This window comes from Ambystoma mexicanum, chromosome 6p, assembly GCF_040938575.1.
Source record: "Ambystoma mexicanum isolate Mex_15411 chromosome 6p, UKY_AmexF1_1, whole genome shotgun sequence".
Taxonomy (NCBI): Eukaryota; Metazoa; Chordata; class Amphibia; order Caudata; family Ambystomatidae; genus Ambystoma; species Ambystoma mexicanum.
This window is the reverse complement of record NC_090935.1, coordinates 1,380,049,566-1,380,068,788: the sequence shown is the minus strand read 5'-3', so window position 1 is coordinate 1,380,068,788 and position 19,223 is coordinate 1,380,049,566. Positions and strand designations below refer to the sequence as shown.

General features: G+C 43.5%; 1 protein-coding gene across 2 annotated transcripts in view; it reads left to right on the top strand.

The window, feature by feature from the left end:
• LOC138510440 (phospholipid-transporting ATPase ABCA1-like) overlaps positions 1-19,223 on the top strand; it is a 2,356,352-nt gene that overhangs the window by 844,941 nt on the left and 1,492,188 nt on the right. For both annotated transcript variants that reach the window (XM_069626098.1, XM_069626099.1), the window contains exon 12: positions 5,937-6,134. In XM_069626098.1, the coding sequence (XP_069482199.1) occupies positions 5,937-6,134 (198 nt within the window). The remainder of the gene's footprint in view (positions 1-5,936; positions 6,135-19,223) is intronic.

The following is a 19,223-nucleotide window of genomic DNA, read 5'->3' as shown; positions in this document are numbered from 1 at the left end:
TTTTATTATTTTATTAATATGCCCAGGAAGGACAGAGTTAATGTGGATTATTGCTGTTGGCCTTAGGGCCATTGAATACTATTTTCCCTGTGCTTTAAAATGTAAAATGTCTGGTTCGTATTTATACCTACCACTTAAGGTATATTGGGCGCTGATCGCCTGCTCTAGTACGTAACCTACATAAAAAGAGTGAGATGTGTCTCTTTGACACTGTAGTAATGTGTGCAGGCCCTAAAATATTTGTCCTGCTTTGCTTGACTGCCTGGTTCCATTGTACTTCTACCAGAGTCATGTTATGTTGGGTGCCTATTTATAATAACGGACCCACATAAATGTAGTGGGATGAGGAGAGTCGTGGATTTTGTTTCCTGCTTTTATAAAATACTGTGCTTCCTTTAATGCTGTGTATTATGAGCAAAGTATTTATTTGACATGACAGAGATCTATATGTGTAATATAAAAAATGTACACACTTTTCGATATATTAGTGTAGTGCATTTTCTATGTATAAGTGGGTGGACTAATTATACCTTATCGTCTTCCTCCATCCCCTACTTGAGAGTTAAGTCGTGTTCTTCTCTCCATGTTGCCTACCTTTAAAAGAGGGTTCGCTTCCCTTTCTTGTCATGTGTGGCATCCCCCCTTAGGATAGTGGTTGTGCGGTCCTCAGCAGAGGGTTGAACAAAAACTGCTTTAACAGCCGAAATACCTCTGGCAGCCCTAAGCCGCGAGATTTGGCCACTAGGCATATCACAGTCAACCAAACGCTATCACCCTCTCTAGCCTTGCCCTTGTAAAAGTGCCCATAATCCTGTCAAAGTGCACTCAAATGGTGACTGCAAAGTGCCCAGCACATACCCCAGGAAAGCTTACCTGTGACATGGCTTTAGCCCATGCCCAGTGGGCATATTGGATGCCTATGAGGTGTCTGGAGCAAAGAAATGCACCAGGCAAGGTGTCCACTTTTCATGGCGTCAGTACATGCCCACTGGTCATACTGGGGCATTAGGAGGAGCGCAGACATGAATGAAGGCCATGCTCAATGAACAGCATACAACGGGCATGCCCACGGGCCATGCTCAGTGACCAAAATGGGTGAGTAAAAGGGTATTGGGGCATGGAAAAAAGGACCTTAGGGAAAAACAGTGGGGAAAATGTAATGGCCAAAGGCAAGGGGCATAGTCAAAAGCAATGCATGACGCCAAGAGATCTTCAATGGGCAAAGAGAACTAAATGCAATTTGCTTGCACTGCGAATCTCAGATGCCTTCTAGAATTTAATTTAAGCTGTGGGGTTTTCAACAGACTGTTCAAATAACCAAAGGCAGTGTGCTAGGGAACATGAGCAAACAATATGTTGAGTTTATATTGTCAAGGATCCTAAATGTGAGGCACATAATCACCACTCTAGCAGTAACATTAAGCAAATGAGGGAGCGCGCCCAAAAGGCAATAGTGGTGTCACTTCACTAATAAAGAAATCATCGGACATCAACAAATGGCAACAGCAATTACCTGTATTAAAGTGGCTAAAAGCAATGCCATCAGGCCAAAGCCAATATCCAATGCACCTGCAGTGGCGAGAATTGGCAATTCTCCATTATCACAGTCCGAGGTCAGTGGCCCCTGGACCTTCTATTAGGGTAAAGTAGTCAATGATTTTTATTTATTTATTTATTGATCATTTATACAGCACCTATACACTTAAACAAGTGTTTCAAGGCGTTCCAATGCTGGGAGGGATAGTAAATTACATTAGTAATAGGCATTGGAACATTCAGAATGGGCAAGTGCTATGTGTTCGAGGTACAACATAGAAAAAAAATACAGACTGATTACAACGCATGAACATAAATATTGTACGTGCCTGACGGTCGTTGCAACAATGCAAGGGCTTTTACATTAAGACGGGAGGGAGGGGGCAGGGGGTAGGGCAAGACGAACAGAACAATTAGACTATCATTGCGGATGGTAGCAGCTCTGATAGTGTTAAGTGCCTGAGCCCTATTGGAGAGGAGGGGCGAGGGGTGGCAAGAATAGGCACACTCACTGGAGCACAAAAACGAAAGTGGCAACAGATGTAAAGGACATCTAAAATCGATTTTAAGCAGAGGCACACTGGGAGCACAAAAACGAAAGTGGCAACAGTAGAATAGTCAAAGAAATCGAGTTAGGTGAGCTGCCAACTCACAGTAAAGCTGTAGTGGGTGAGGTTCTGCCTTTAGAGTCCAGAAGACTTTGTTGTGGTGTGCTGATGCAGTGAAGGCAGAGCCTTAGTTCTTGGGCCTTGATGTGGAGGGGTGGAGGGACTCTTTGCCTGCTGGTTCACCATTGGCCCAGAAGAGGAGGAGAAGAACCAATCAGCAGAGATAAGGGGCAGGCGGAAGGGCACTTCAGTGCATTGGGGAGGCGGGAGGCCATCTTGGAAGGTGCTGCCCAGAAAGCACCATGTGGGCAGCACGGCCGCAATGAAAAGAAACAAAGGCCTCTAAACCTGTAAGATGCAGTAGGAGCGCTCCCACAACAAAGAAATACCCATCAGGGCAGGAGCACCAAATATTGCGCGCTTCGTCACGCTGGATGAAAAACACAAAAAGTGAAGCCACAATTCTGGCATCATGCGGAACCTAGGGGCCATTTTTGATTGACATGGTATGGTCATGGCCACATGCCATGTCCTAGGCAGATGCTCACTAGCCAAGGATGTAGGCCACGTCCAAAATCCCACTGACTGGTATCTGGAGTAGAGTTGCCACTGGTTCTAGCCTCGTATCCGGCCCAGTGCCCACCTTGGGTGTCTTGGAAGCATGCAGGGCATGGCCTAATGTCATGCCCTCAGTGAAATAACCCTTTGGCAGAGCCATGTGGTCCTTGGACAGATGAGCAGTGAAAGGGGGACTTTAGAACTAGCTGTAGCTAAGGTACTGGGCCATTAGGAATGGAATGGTGAGGACCAGGGCATGGCCAAAGCCCATATCACAGGCAAATTGGCCTCTGGCCCTGACCACTGGCTACTCATGACCAGTGGTGCTGATTTTTGACAATCCACTGCAGGTGTTTAAAGTGCCTGGTCTGCAAAGTGGCTAATAACCTTAGTTACCAGCCATGGTAACCCCAGTACCCGGTATTGTGTGAAAGTGACCACTGAGCCTGTCGACAAGCTGTCCCAGTAGACAGTTCCAGTTGCCTGGTAGAACCCATGCCAACCATAGACAACCTGGCCACTGCCCTTTGTCCTCTAATGTTGACCCTAGATGTGGCCACAATGATATATCGGTAGCATGGCAGTGCCCAGGCAGCGAAGAAATCCCAATTCCTGGAAATGCTGAGTCGCTTTGCATGGCCAGAAGCCATGCAAGGTGGGCATATTGGTTGGAGCATTTGTGGCCAGGGAATGGCAAAAAGGTCATACCCCAGGCAAAAAGCCTGTTGGGCATGGCACTGCATGCTATGCCCATTTGTTATGAAGGGATGTTTTTATGTAGAAGAAAATAAACCTTTAATATTCTGTGAAAGGTTTTAGGTTAACCATGATTTATAGATGTTTTAAATAGTGCTGACAGAATGTTAGTGCTTTCTCTCGCTTCTGTTTGTTCTCTTTTCTTCCTCCACTTACATGGAATTCTCTTCCCCTGGACATCCGAGAAACAGCCCACACTGGTTTGTTCAAAACCAAACTAAAAGCCTACCTCCTTTCCTTTGAGTTACCCTCTTAAATTAACCCTCATTTGCTTTCTATCTAACATGTTTCCCTCGCCACTAACTTGCCTCTGTCCCTTACTTTCTCTGCCTCCACTCTTGTGAAAAATCTGTATCCAGTCAATGGGCCTCATTACGACCCTGGCTCTAAGGGGTTAATGGTGCCGTAAAAGGCTGCGGCGCCGTTAACCCCTTAGCGGCTAATTACGAGGTCCCTTTGCGGCTCCCGACCTTAACGGCTGGTCTGGACTTTGAAGGTAATTACGGTACCGCAATTTGCGGTACCGTAATTACCGCCTTCCCCATTCCCATTGAGCCCTATGGGGCAAAAATGGGAATGGGGAAGGGCCAATGGTGCATGGGGAATAACCGCCTCGCCAACCTTTGAATGGGGTGGTAATTCCCCATTGCACCATGGCGGACGCGTTACAATACTGGCAGAAACCATGGTGCTAATAACGCCATTGGTTACCGCCGGTGTTGTAATGAGGGCCAATATATCTGAAACATTAGAGTGGTAAATTTAAGAGTGGGTCATAACAACCGAGACACACTGCAAACATTAATTAAATAAATAAAGGGTAGTGGGGTAAAGGGGTTAAAATGGGTCGGGATGGGGTTGAGGTGGTGTTATAAGGGTTAGAAAATGGGGGGTTTGGGGGTCGGCGACCCCCCAAATTAAGGAACCCCCAAATTAAGGACACCCCGCAAAATAAAAATAAAAAAACAGAAACAAATTCGGTATTTTGCACGCAGTTAAAATTAACACTCTGTAATTGTGGTTGGTAAGATCACATATACCGAAAAATCATATGTGTGTAGGGGATCCAATCTTCTGTTTGGCGGTCAATAAACTCTCCCTGTTCCACTTATTGGCTGTCTCTCCCAAAAAATATTTATATTATGTGATTCATAACCTTTAGCTGTGTACTCCTCTCCCACCTCAATTCCTACAGTGGATAGGGTGGTTTGTTGTGATCGCAATCATAAACAGGCACACTTTGTCTGCTGTATTTTATTTTCTTTATATCCAACTTTCTAATCTGTCCTCAAACTGCTTATATTTGATTTTTAGACAAAAACATTGAGGTTTTAGTTGTCACTGGAGATTGTTTTAAATTCAAAATGTTCTCTCTGAGATTAAGAAGAAGACCACATCATAATTTCAATGTTGTAATTGTTTATTTATAACGCGCTTAATACCCAGAAGTTTCTAAGCGCGGACCCGGAGATCGGACCTGTGTTGCTATGCGTTGCCTTGCTTCCAAGGCGAGCACGTTGCCCCTGAGCTATCGTCCTGAGACATTCCTTCATATTTGTCCAAACTTTGCCTGCCTCCAAATAACCAATAAATAGGTTGGGAAAGTGGAACATTATGCTTTCGTTGCTATCCCTTGGTTTTGCATACACGATTCACCAATGGAAACAAACTATGGTTTTGCAGAATGAATTATATCATCATGAAAGCATTTGAGTGCATGAAAGAGTTAATTGAGTGTTCAGAAATAAAATGTTCCAGAGCTTGGAGTTAATCTCCAGATCACATACAGGTATGGACATTGCATACATTTGAGAGGTTAGATAATTGTGTAAATTGCATGTAAACCAAGGTAAACTATACCTGCATCACAAACTATATGGTGTCAATATTGGTTAACAAACGCGCAAACCATGTAGTTCTGTAAATCTATTTGGACATCAAGTTTTATAAACATTATGTTTACCTGTTTACAAAACAGAAGAAAACACCAATCGTAATGTACACTCACACATGCTGTGTTAAAACTAACGACACATCACGTTTGCAAACAGTTTCATGGTGTGCAAAACTGTAGCAAACTTTTAAAACCATATGTTTATTATGATTTACGCATAGGCAAAACATAGTAAACATAAAGCAGCTAATGGATTACATCCTTGTAAATACTTTACAAACAGAATGTAAACTTATCAACATTTTGTGCAAACACCAAATAAACATCAGGTTTGCAAATGGTTTGCAACATTTCTGTAAATTGTTGTAAATCTATGACTTTGCACTTGTTTACACATTCTGCAAAATGCATACCATTGTTTTGATGCAGTGATGCATACGTATTTATATAATTATGTGTAGATATTGCAAACTGATGTATTTCACTACTTTCAAAGGAGTACACACATTTCTAAAAAAAAGTACACAACTACATGAAAATAACAATAATAATTTTGATTGTGTCTCACGTTTTTTTCTTTGAAGGAAATGCTTAAGAACCCTGTCCTGTCTGCATTAATAGACATTCAGCTAAATGGCACTGGTTGGACCGCTAAATCGATTGCTAATTATTTGTACAATGGACCCCCTGAAATGCGGCCTTCAGGAGCATCAACTTATGACTGGAGAGATTCATACAATTATTCTACAAATGCAATACGAACTATGTCAAAGTTCCTTGGGGTTTGTACCATTTTAACTTCATATTATTAAAATGATATCATAGATTCTCATTTAACTCAATGCATATGATCATTTTTCGCACTGATATGAAATATAGGTGACCTTAAGAACTTATTGTTACTATTGATTTATTCAGAGGATGGGCGGCACCAAACAGCAGTTGCCTAACAGGGTGTTCACCGGCTATCCCTTACTAACTTAGTGGCATAATGGCTGAGCAGTGAAGAGAGACTCTGAGGAGCTGAGGAGTGTGGCTCAAGATTCAGTATAATAACTCTAACATTCAATGAGACAAATGTTCACAAAGATATTATGACAAATAATGATTTATCTGTTGTGCGGTAAGTAAACCTTTCCATAATGACTCTTTTCAGTGTTCAAAGGTTGTACCTGTCCTGGAGCTGTTAATCATTTGAAGTCCAGACTCCATTAAGCTACAACCAAAGTCTTATTGTGGCTAATTACAGGGAGTGGACCCAAGAAAACATACTCTTCTGCAGATAGTATGGGCACACTCACCAGTTTGTCCACTTGGCTTGTCAATCAGAAGAACAATTGACAAAATGGAGGACCCAGGATGAGGTGGTAGAATGACATGGGAACCAGCAGGCAAACACAGGGGGCCCATGGTGGAGAGCGGCAGGAACAAAGCCTGAGCTGCCTGATTCCAAGATGATGCTGACACACTGTTTTGATTGTGGAGGTGCAGGGCTGAAGCAAACAATGAAAACAATGGATGCTCACTTCAATAAGTCCAGGAAACCAAGCACATGCTCCTGTTGCTGTATGGACCCCGGCAATGCCATTGATCTCTCAGTTGTTTCTTGGCACGGTTAAGGGGAGAGTGAGGACGTTTTGAGGGATGTTGGCAGACCGTTGCAGAGAGAGTAAGGTAGGATAACATACAGATTGTAAGGGAAAGACTAGAGAAAGAGCAGGGGAACATAAGGAACGAGAAGTGGGAAAGAGAGAGTACAACTGAAAGGTTGGAGTTGATGTAGGTGGATATCGAGAACAGGGATATGGAAATACAGAGTACAAATGAAAGGCTGGAATTGGATGAGCTAGAGATTAAAAAAAGGAGGAGTATGTAAGGAAGAGTGGCAGGGAGAAGTTGGATTTCAAGAAGTGAAAGTGCAAAAAAAGCAGGTGGCCAGCAGAACAATTGGGATGAATGTGTTGTTGGAGTAATGTCACAACACATTCCATTGGTGCATACATTGTCAGTTAGCTGTTGTTGTTCTTCTGCAATGACAGGCCTCGGGCTGTGTCCATTACCTTTGGCTAAAGCTTTTTGTGTTGGGCCTGTAAAGGGATGGGCATCTTGGCAGCAATGAATCCTTGAAGTTTGCATCCCTTCCATGTACAAAGGGTTAGATAAATGGAATGACAGTTCTGTGGTTTGCGCTGGTCACTGAGAGGTTTGAAATGCTCAGACACATGGAGTGATTTGCTGTGAGGCTAGTCTTGGCAAGGTACAAGGCAGCTAAGCTTCCTCTTAGTCTTCTTTCATTTAATGTCTTTTTTTATAGGACAGACAGGAGGGAAGTCCTCACCAAACTCTAAGATTCAAATTTGACAAGGTTGGAGGAAAATGGCAACATTATGAGCAGAGCTTCCAGTCAGGGTACATGGCAATAGGGTAAATTCCTTCTAATATTTGATGGCCACCTATTTACCGGGGGCTAGCACAATGGACATTTCCAAGTGTCAATACAGCTCACAATAAAGCCACATCATTCTGATCTTTCAAATTTCACTTTCTGTGGTATACAGAGTCCATGAGCATATATGCTCAAATCAGTATACCCAGACCTTTTTCACCTCACTGATGAGGCCTGACTAGGCCAAAACACATGTCTCGGGTTGCTCATGGTTCTCGTATTCAGAGGAGAATTATCTAGCATTTTGGTGCTGGACTTCCCTTGTGGGTGGGACAGAGACTGATACAAATGGATATTTCAACTCTGTGAAAAGTACAGTGAGCTAAAACGTGGTTTTAGACCCTACTGAGTGGGTACATTCCCAAAGAACAGGCTATTTGGCCGTTTTCATTCTTGATAGAGGGGCTGTCAGACCTTTTTGTGAAATGTTTAGGAACTTTGGGTTTCACCCTAAGTTACCCAGGGTAACCCAGATGTGGACCCCTTGCTCACTGTGCTTAGAGAGGCACAGATTCACCTCACTGATGAGTCCCAACTAGGCCGAAACACAAGTCTGAGGTTGCTGTTGGTACTCTTGTTCAGGGGAGAATTGCCTAGAATTTTGGTGCTGGACTGCCCTTTCGGTGGGACAAAGACTCAAATGCAAATCGATATTTCTCCTCTGTGCAAGGTACAGTGAGCTAAAACATGGCTGTAGACCTTCCAGAGTGAACACCTTCTCATAGAACAGGTTATTTGGCCGTGTTTGTTCTCGGTAGAGGGGCTCCCAGTACTTTCTGTCAAATCAGTATACAATGTACTATTTCATATGGTGTGCAGAAAATGATCTCTGTTTCATACCAATAAAACAGAGATCCTCTTAATTGGGGCACTGTTGCCCTCTTTTCCTCCTACCCTCTGACCACACTCTTTATGCCCTCTACCCCCACCATCTTGTGAGGTCAAAAACCTTGGGGTCACCTTCGACTCCGCTCTTTCCTTTACCACTCACATAATGGATCTTACCAAGACCAAGAAGTCTCACTTCCAGCGTCACTTTACCAAAGGCATTCTTCCTTTTCTCACCTTCCCCAAGAAGCTCAATGTCTCCAGAGCTCTGATCCTCTCCAGGTTGGACTATTGCAACATCCACTTTCTCAACCTCTCTCTCTCCTCCCTCCCCCTCCAGCTAATCCAGAACAGTGCTTCTAGACCAGGGGCCGTATCTCTCCAGCCCTCAAATTTCTTCACTGGCTCCCGGAGCCTGCAAGGATCAAATTCAAGACCCTCTGCATCATCCACTAGGCTTTCTGGGGCCTGTGACTATGCTGTCTCCAACTCTTCCTCACTAAATACTCCCCTACTAGAGCCACACGCTCCTCTAATTCCAACTCCCTGACTGTCAAACGTTTCTCCAAGATCTCTCTCCTCAGCTGTTGACTCTCTTTGGAACAGCCCCCCTGCACCTCTGACTTGAACCAGACCTCCTTAAATTACGGAAACTGCTCAAAACTCTACTCTGCTCTACCACTTTCCCTCTTTCCCTTCCATGCAAATCACCACACTACTGCCACTGTGACTGATAGCTTGATCCTACTGAATCTTACACGATCCAGGCCCTTCCTCCCAGTCAATACCAGCACCCCTCCCTCCACTGCACTGCCCTGCAGGCCTCCCTTGGTGGCGCCACACCCCTCTTCGAGAGTTACCCTTCTCAGCCCTTAACCTGAGGTTCTCCCCTCATCTCCCCTTAGCACTTCCCTCCCGGGCCCCGTCCCAGCAATTGACCACTCTTCTTCCCTGTTCCATCCCCTTCCCCTCCAGTTCTCCTCAACCACTTGCACGATCGAATGCCACAAGGCCTAGTAGGACCACAACTGTATGTTACTTTTTGCCATTGTTTTTATTTCCGCTGTTCCCGTCCCATTTATCCTGGTGGTGCTTTGAAACACAATTCTGTTATATAAAGTGCCTTACGAATGCCCAATAAACTAAAATAAATAAATATCACAGAGTTACATTATGGATTAAATTGCACACATGAACTTAAATGAGGAAAAGTCACTAAACCAGTCAGGGAAAAATCAAACATTTCACAGCACTTTACTACAGTGAGAGTTTAGGACTTTCAACTTCACACTGATTAAGATATAAACCATTTGGACCCAGTTCTACGTTTGGCAAATAATGCTGATGGAATGTATGCAGTGCTTCAATTTACTGACAAAACTGCATAGCCTATGGGTTCTATCTAATATACCTCTGGATTCAGGTTGTTACTCCTTGAGGGAATTCCAAAAGAAAATACAAGAAGCAGCAGATACAGAGTGGCAGATGGAGGATTGAGAAAATGCTTATAAAATTAGCTAGTTATATTTATATGTTCAACAAAAAAAATCCATTCAAGCGTGAAGCCTATTTAATGAACATGAAGTTCCATGTGCTTAGAAAAATTCAATTTTGTTAGAGTAACACATTGGATTCTGCTTCACAGGAGTACATGGATGAGTATGAGTAAAATGGCCCACTTAGCCCTAACATTTCTACAAACCACAACACGACCAAAACAGGACGCAATCATAAAGGTAAAACCGGGACAATCAAGAGATATACCTCCTTTGACTTTTGTGATAACACGGGCCAAGGTATGCCTATAATCTCAAGAATGGTGTGAAGGTGAACCATTAAGGACCCAAACAACACAGTATCAAAACCCAAAATAAAGGGAATGTCCAATCAAGGTTCTATACAAATGTAAACACTTTAATAAAACACACCACCTCCAAGCAGAATGAAAAGAGATTGCTGTACAAAAACCCACCCCAAACGAAAGAACATAGAAGAAGTGACAGACTGGAAATGGTAGCAATCTGACTGTAGTGCAGGGGTGATAGGTAAGGTACTTACATAAAAAGGATATTGGGTTGAAAACAGGAGCGATTATGACCTAACCAGTCTCTAATGCCCAAGTGGACCAAGGGGGCAGTTCACTGTCACAGTAACTGGATTCAGTTCTTGGTGGGCTGGCGCATCAAACCCGGGTTCAAATGTTGATGCGAGCCGATCAGGCTCAGTTGGGCACAGAGGATCATGGAGGCTATGTCAGCAAGTGGGTGTCAAGCAGGGTTAAATGTGGGTGCTCTGTTCGATCGATCAGTGGTGCTTCAATGTTGGCCGGCCAAGTCGGACTTTGGCCTCTGGGAGAGGTTGGCGAGTGAAACTCTGGCAGTTTGAGTCAGTGGGCGACATTTGTTGATGTGGTTTTCAAAGGTACGCCAATATGCAGTCAATGAGGCGGCCATTATCAGGCTAGTTAGGCCAAATCATGGTTGTAACCCTCGGTTGTGGTTGGCAAGTGACCCTCCTGAGATTTGGTCTGACTTCTGGCATTGAGCAGTCAATCAGGCCTAACAAGTGGCGTGCATTGCTAGGACACAATGCAGTGTCAAGCTCGTTTAGATGCAGTACAATAGCTCGGCTGGTTGGTGAAATGCAAACACCAGTGCCTTCCCTATTGTTCAGGATGCGAGGAACATGGAGTGACTGGTTCCGTGTGGGAGTACAAAGGAGTTTTTTGATGGTCTGGCCCTCCGGTTGCAGTGATACCTTTGCAAATGATTCAAGGACGGGATACTGCAGTTCAGTGTCTGCTCGTCTAGTACAGAGGATCTGTTGCAGCATGGTTTGTCCTGGTCCACATCAGTGGTCACTCTCGATGTTCCCTGGGAGAGGTTAGGGGACAGATCTTCCACCTGTCTTGGACAGCTCCTTCTTCACCTCCGGCAGAGGGCTTTGGACAGTGTAACTGTGAAAAAGGAAGCCCAGGAGATAATGTTCAGAACGTCTCTTTGGCCTTAAAGGATCCTGAGGAAATGATGGGATTCTGCTTCAGGGGTGCAAGACTCATTCTTCTAAAGGCACAAGTCCTAAGGTGATTGGTCTAAAGCTAGCCTTTTTTATGGGATCAATCCCTGATCCTGGCTGGGGTGGACTTTGCTCTGTTAATCTTGCACCTTTAGGGCCTGATTCACAGAACATTTTCCCATGGCATTGTGCCATTATACAACACATCCAGGAATCAGGCCCAATGTGTTTTGCTCCAGAGGAAGTGGAAGAGACATGAAAGGGAAAGTGAGACAGTGAGAAACCAGATGGTGGAAGGCTTCTTCCAGTGTCCAGAGCACTCCTGCCTCACTTTCTCCTGCCCCTTCTCTCCCAGTGGCTACCACAAAGTTTGGGACCCCTTCCTCTCAAGATCCATGAACAATCCCAAGCCACATAACAGACTCCAAGGCTAGCTGGGGCAACCATTCATGCATAATGCACATGATGATAAGGGGCATGTGAAGGGGCACACCGAGAGTTGTACTATGTGAACGATGTTTTTAAATCAAATGTTGCATCTTTCACTTCATGCACTTCATGCAAGTAGTAAGTGCCTATTCCTCAAACATACTAACTTCTACTGTGCACATCCAGTAACTTGATTATTATGCACATGCTTATGGTAGAGGCAGCGTTTTCTGGCTTAGGCAGCTTCTTAGGGGGCATTGGTGTTGTTAATGATTCAAGGTCAGAAGTAGTACTGGAGTTCTTCTAGTGGAGGGGGCGTTACATCTCCTATGAAGCAATGGCAATAACTGAGTGATCCCTAGGTAAGGTCAGGGGATTCAGGGGTTTTGGGGATAATGTTTGAAATTATGCATTTTACAGCACAGTTTTTGAGAATCTTTTTGTAAAAAGGCATACGATTTACAATGATTTCTCAAGGGTAACACAGGAAAACCCCTAATAGATGCCATTCCACTAACAGTACACAGCATTTGACAACATTTTTCATGATGCTCTGGTCCACAACAGATGCCAGTATTGCACTTCTGAAAAAAGATCATGCACCTGCATGCACAATATTTGCCAGCATTGCCACTGTAAATCACATTCACACAGCTGTGGCCAAATTCTATGACAGCATGGTCACTACTCAAAATTACTTTCATGAGGATGTGGCCACAATATTTGCCACTATGGTCAATGTACATCATTTCCCCAAAGCTTTGGTCACAGTCTATGCTAGTATGGTAACTGATAATCACTTCTATGAAGCTACAGCCACAAGCTATGCCACTATGGTCATGACTGTTCATTAGTTTCATGAAGCTGCAGCCACCATCTAGGTCAGTGCTGTAAGTGGGATACAACATCATGGGGGTTGTGGGGCTGCAGAAAAGGGGGTTGGCAAAGTGTGCTCTGTGTGGCCTAAATGAAGATCAGATGGCTTAGGGCCTTAGGCAATGAATGGAACAATTGTGAAAACCCCAAAAATACGAGGCCCTGCAAACATGTATTTTGGGTCACTCAAAATTGTTTCAGGTGGGTCGTAAAGCACCCTGTGGTTCAGTTTCTAAATAAAATACTGTTCTTAAATAAGCCACTTTCTTCCTCATTGTATAAACAATGTAATGATTGAGTAAAACATCCTCATTCTTTAAATGTATGACCCAGGCCGAGTATGCTTAGCAGATTTCTGTTTGCAGGGTACGGGTTTCAGCTCCCCTGCTGGCTAATTTCTATGTTCTGTTGTGGAGAGGCCAATAAACATGTCATGTGATACTGTGCAGCTGTTAACCACCTACCTACAATTTTGCCACATTATGAAACCACTAGGCAGGCTGGTCCTAAGCACATATTCCCCAGGGAGGCACAAGTCTTCTCAAACTAAAAGATGTATAACTTTAAACGTGCTTTTGTTTTCCAAAGACCGACATCTTTAAAAGGTGTTACATCATCACTGACATCATTAAATTTGTTGGTTTCAGCTTGTTGGTATGACAGCAAGGAAAATACTTGGGCAATAACAGAGTTCAAGGTAGGGTCATGTTATACACCCTGGGCCACCTCTGAGCCCCCATGCATCTAGCCATTCCCCAAATCACCCACAAGGGGAGGAGGACAAATAGCACCAATGTAAACTACTTGCTGTTTTACCTAAAATAACATCAATTAGCATTTTGGGAACACAGGAATAACACTGATGTTTATATATGACATATGCAACAATATTTTAAGCCAAACAACCCGTCTGTGCACATAATGTGCACTGGCATTCTGTCTCATATAATTTAGTCTGATAACCTAACAATAAAATGATTGGAAACTATGAGTCATATGTACTTATCTGGATAGCGCCAGCCTTTCTGAATCTGGTACTGGTTGTTCTACTAATCTGCAAAGGGCCTACCTGCATGTTTTTCTTTCACAGCATGTTAATCACTGCACTAATCACTGCACTAATCAAAAGTATATTGGAGGCAGTAACATCTCCTGCAAGAAGGATACCAGCTTCTGAAATTCACTGTTAACATTTAAACATTTAAACATGATAGAGGAGATGGTGGAGCCTCTGAACACAATATACATGATAAGAGTAGAGATGAGACAGGAGAACAGACCTTGAGACAGAGCAAATGTCCAGAGCTTCCCATGTAACTGTGCTGTCCCAACCTACAATCTCATTGTGGCAGAAACTGTGGTACAGTTTGCACCAAACACAACAGGCAACAAAGCCACCTTATGAACCTTTCTCTTTTTCTTTCTGTTTTTCCCCCAACTCATTAGAACATGCTAATGTTATCCCGATTTACAAAAAAAGCTTCACTTGATCCTGCTAACTTCTGATCTATTTCCCTCCTACCTTTCCAATCTAAGCTTCAGAGCATATTGTCTTAATCCCAAATGCCATTTTATCTTCACCTTCATGCTCTTCTTCCCCCTCTTCAATCTACCTTCAGACCTGCTCACGTTACAGACACTCCCCTCTGGCTTATTTCTGATTCTATTCTTTCTGCACATCACAATAGGCTTTCTTCTATCTTGATTTTGCTTCATCTCTCTGCAGCCTTTAATGCTGTGGATCACCCTACCCTACTTTTCTCTCTCTCTTCTTTGGGTATCACTGGCTCCTCTCTTGCTTGGTGGTTTAAATCCTATCTTTCTGGACACTCTTACTCTGTATGCTAGGCTGGCCAGCTTTCTCCTCTACTTTCACTTCTGCACATTGTCCCCCCCAGGTTCTGTCCTTGGTCCTCTTTTGTTCGCATTGTACACCATCCCTCTTTGCAATCTCATCTCTTGTTTTAACCCTTCCTGTCAGTTTTAGGCCAGTGTATCCCAAAACTATTTCTCTTTTTCTGAGTTCTCTGATTCTCATCATTCTCACATATCGTCCTGGCTCTCTTAAATGCAATCTTGGATGCGCTCTCACTTCTTTCATCTTTGCCCATCTAAAACAGAAGTATGTTTCTTGCCACCCTCCTCTACCGCCCAGCTTCCACTTCCTTTCTTTTTTTCCTTTCCTCCTTCTCAGAATTCTTTCTCTGCTTCCAATCAGAATCTCTGTGTTCTCTTTGACTGTTTCCTCACATAATCTTCTCATATCTCTCTTACTGCCCAGAACTGTCGCTTTCTTCTCTTTAATCTTCATTGTGCTTGTTCTGTTTTCTCTTTTCATGCAACCAAACTCCCCATTTCTGCCTAATTTTCTCCTACATTTACTAGCGCTCATCTCTTCTGATTGGACTCCCTACATCTCATTTTACCCCTCTATGTTCTATTTATAACTCCGCTTTTCGTCTATTTTTTGGTTTATCTCCCCATTCCTTGATCTCTTCCTCACTTCTAACAGCTGACATTCTACTATTTGACTCCCATCTTTTGTTTCATTTCCTTTCCATTGTTTTTAAATGTCTTCATGGTCGTGCTCTGCCCTATGTCACTTCTCTTATTTCTTTCTATTCTCCCACTCGAGCCTTACGCTCACAATCTATTTATCGCCTTGTTGTCCCCAAGCCCCCTTGTGCTTATTCTCATTTTTGCTCTTTTTCTCTTCTTGCTCCACTCCATTTGAATTATCTTCCTCTTAATATCTATGCTTCCTCTACCTATCATATTTTCCATACCTTTCTGAAGGCATACGTTCTGTCCTCATAGTCCTCTTATTAACCTGTTGATGTATTTTTTCAATCTTGCTCTGTCATTTTGCACCATTCCCTTCTTTTGTAAAGGAGCTTTGGCAAAAGTGCATTATAAATTCAATAAATACAATAAATACAAATACCTACTGGGGCCTGCCTGTATCTGGCCAGACCCACTTGTGGAGGATTGATCAGTGACACTTGACCTCTTGAGCCTAACAGCTGGAAGAGATCATCTGAGAAACATCCTGATCAAATAACAAAAGTAATATAACACTACAACAACAAACCTTGCCCCCCTTCAAGGCATTCAAAACGCAGCAGCCAGACTCATCCTACACCTAAAGCATTAACACATTACCTGAGCTGTCGCCCGGCTCCACTGGCTCAATATAGTCCAAAGAATTGCCTTCAAAGGACTCTGCATTGTTTTAAAAGCCATCCATCACAAAACTCATCTTACCTTCACAACAAACTCAAACCTATTATCCACAAGAAGACCAAACAAGCAAATATGCATCTCCTACACACTCCACTTTGCAAACTAAAATGCACAAAAAATCAAGCATTTCCCACTGGGCCTCCAGGGCATGGAACACCCTTCCTCTTCACACCCGCACTGCACCCCCTATCAACACATTCAGAAAGACCCTCAAAACATACCTGTTTCCCCACACATAACCATACCCATCCATCTCCTCTGCTACAAATTGTATATCCTAATCGTTCTATCCTGCCCTCAAAAGATTTGGTAACTTCTCTTTCACCTTACACCTTTTTAACGTTTTAACCTTGTAAGGCGCTAACCAGAATTCAGAATAAAATACAACTCATCTAATACAAAAAACAAAGTTCAAAGACACTTAAAATGCTACAGATGGTGAGTTACTTTTAAATGCCTGGTAGGAGGCTGAAGCCAAGTGTCAAGAGGGATGGACTGACAGACTACGGTCCTCAACCGTGTTGAAATTGCTCATCTTGATTTCTTCGGTTGCCCTATATTCCGATACCCAGTCCACTCAAGGCCCTTAATACTTTTGTATTATAAAAAAGACACCTTTCTGAGCTAACCTATTCAAGTCTGGTATTGCCTGTTGATGTTTTGGCTGTGAAAGTGTCCAAAATCACTATATCATAACTGAGGTGATAACTGAGATGCGTGCATTGATTTATATATTGTCCAAGGAAGTCAATGCCTGTCTGCTTTTGGCCTAGTGTTTCTGTGAGGCATGTGTTTGAGGAAGCATAACCAATTTGGATATGTGAGGAGTCAATGCGGTGTCGAAGTGCATACGTGCTATCACTTGGATAGCAGATGACAAGAGGCTATTGGATTGGTCTATTAGCTGGTGGACATGTATTATGAGATTGGCTGCACTGTGTCTTTCAGATGAGATCATTTTCCTTAATGTACAGGTTGTGTGGATACTCAAGGACACTTGAAAAAGTATGGCATCAGTTCAAGTATATTTTTTGATATATCACCTTTTTATAAGAAATATGATCACGTAGGTCTCCTGTGCATTTCACATCAGGTAATATTTCCCATACTCTCTTTCACTCCTTCATTTATGACTGTTCCCGGGAAACTACACCTTTGATCACTTACTTTACAATAATTCATCACATAAATAAAAACATGGCATTTATTCTATTTAATAAATGAAATGTTTAACTGCAACCATTTGTATTTACCTGTATGTTTGCTTAGTTAATCATACCCTGTGAAGGAGCCCCACTAACCAGCTGTGCTGGCCTCCACTAACCCAGTTTTCGTTCCTACTGAAACTAGGACCTTTGGATATGCAGCACCCGGTGAGAGGCTACTCCTCCTGAATGGATGTGCTCATTCGATACCTGGGCCACGAAAGGCTGACTTATGTGTGGCTATCACTGGGGGAGGGGTTTACCGGCCCTCCTAAATGAATCAAAGAGAGGCTGGATGCTCTGTTTGTGTCCTTCCGTGTACAGTATCGGCCCGACTGACTGAAGGAACATTTCCTTCCACAGCAGAGCTGACTCACAGGAACTAACAGGTGAAATATCAATTGGGATGTGGCAGCCATGATCATAAGTAGCACCATGCACTATGCCTAAACACAGGCATAGCTTATTTTTAGAGATTACCCTGCCACCAGAATGATGTACTCATATTCCTCGTAGTTTCGGTACAAGGGCATATCTTAAATGTCGCCCCTGTGCTGCAGTGACTTTGCTCGAGTGGGCATCTTGTGACCTTTGAGCCTGCTCTGCGCCATGAGCAAAGCAGGTGTGATTGTTCAGGCTATTGATGCAGAAGGGCACAAATGTCCTATGCTTTTGGCATGGAGTTGCGAGATTGGTTAGCAGATTACCACTTTAGAGAAGGAATCACCTACATCATTTGATGTACTAATAAAAATAAAAAGGCCAGGGCTTTGCACCCTTACCAGATGGCAATACTCACAGATAGAAGACCCCTTCTTTTAAGGGCAAAGGTCCTCAGGTGATTGGACTAAAGCTAGCCTGCCTTAGTGGTCCAATCTCTGCTTCACAACAGAATGGGCTTTGCTCTGTTGATGTCACACCCAAAGTGTTCTGCTTCAGAAGAAGTGGAGAGGACAGGAAAGAGAGAGAGAGGCAAAGTGAGAATCAAGTTGGTGGAAACCTTTGCCCATTGACCAGAGGCCTACAGTCTTTCATAATCCTGCCCCCTTCCCTACTGACTGAAAACAAAGGCCTTTAGAGATGCAGCACCCTGGTGTGAGGCTACTCCTTTTGATTGGGTGTGTTCTCTTGATGCAAGTGCCCAGGGCAGCTGCCTGCTGTGCGGCTGTCTCAGGTGGAGTGTTTTACCTGCCCTCACAAAGACGTCAAAGAGGAAGCCCCAGCCCTCAAGGTTCTCGTTTTACCATTTGTCGGGCTTCACCCGGCTGACCATAATACACATCACATTCCATAGTGGAGCTGCCTCACAGGAGCTAACACATGTGTGATATCAATTGGAATGTGATGGTTGTGATCATATGTAGCGCCATGCACTATGCCTAGAGATAGGCATAGCTTTTATTTAGAGTTGACCCTGCCTCCAGCATGGGCGACTTATGATCATCATGGTTTTGGGTACAAAGGGGCTATTGTAAATGCTGTCTCTGTGCCACAGGCAATTGGCTATCTATGTGGCTGTCTAGCATGCATCTCTTGACCTTTGAACCTGCTCTGTGCCACAAGTAGAGTGGGTGCCGTGGATCCCACCATTGATGCAGCAGGGCACACATGCACTATGCTTTCAGCATAGGGTCGATGGGAAAGGGTAAATCTGCTTGGCAAATTACCCTTATTGGAGTCAGAATTACCCTTGTCATTCTATATGTTAATAAAAATAAATAGCCAGGACTTTGCACCCTTGCCAGATGGCAATTCCTCACAGCGATGTTATGTTATCGTGTTTTATACCACACACCACTACCATTTTCATTGTCTCCGGGCACTGTGGT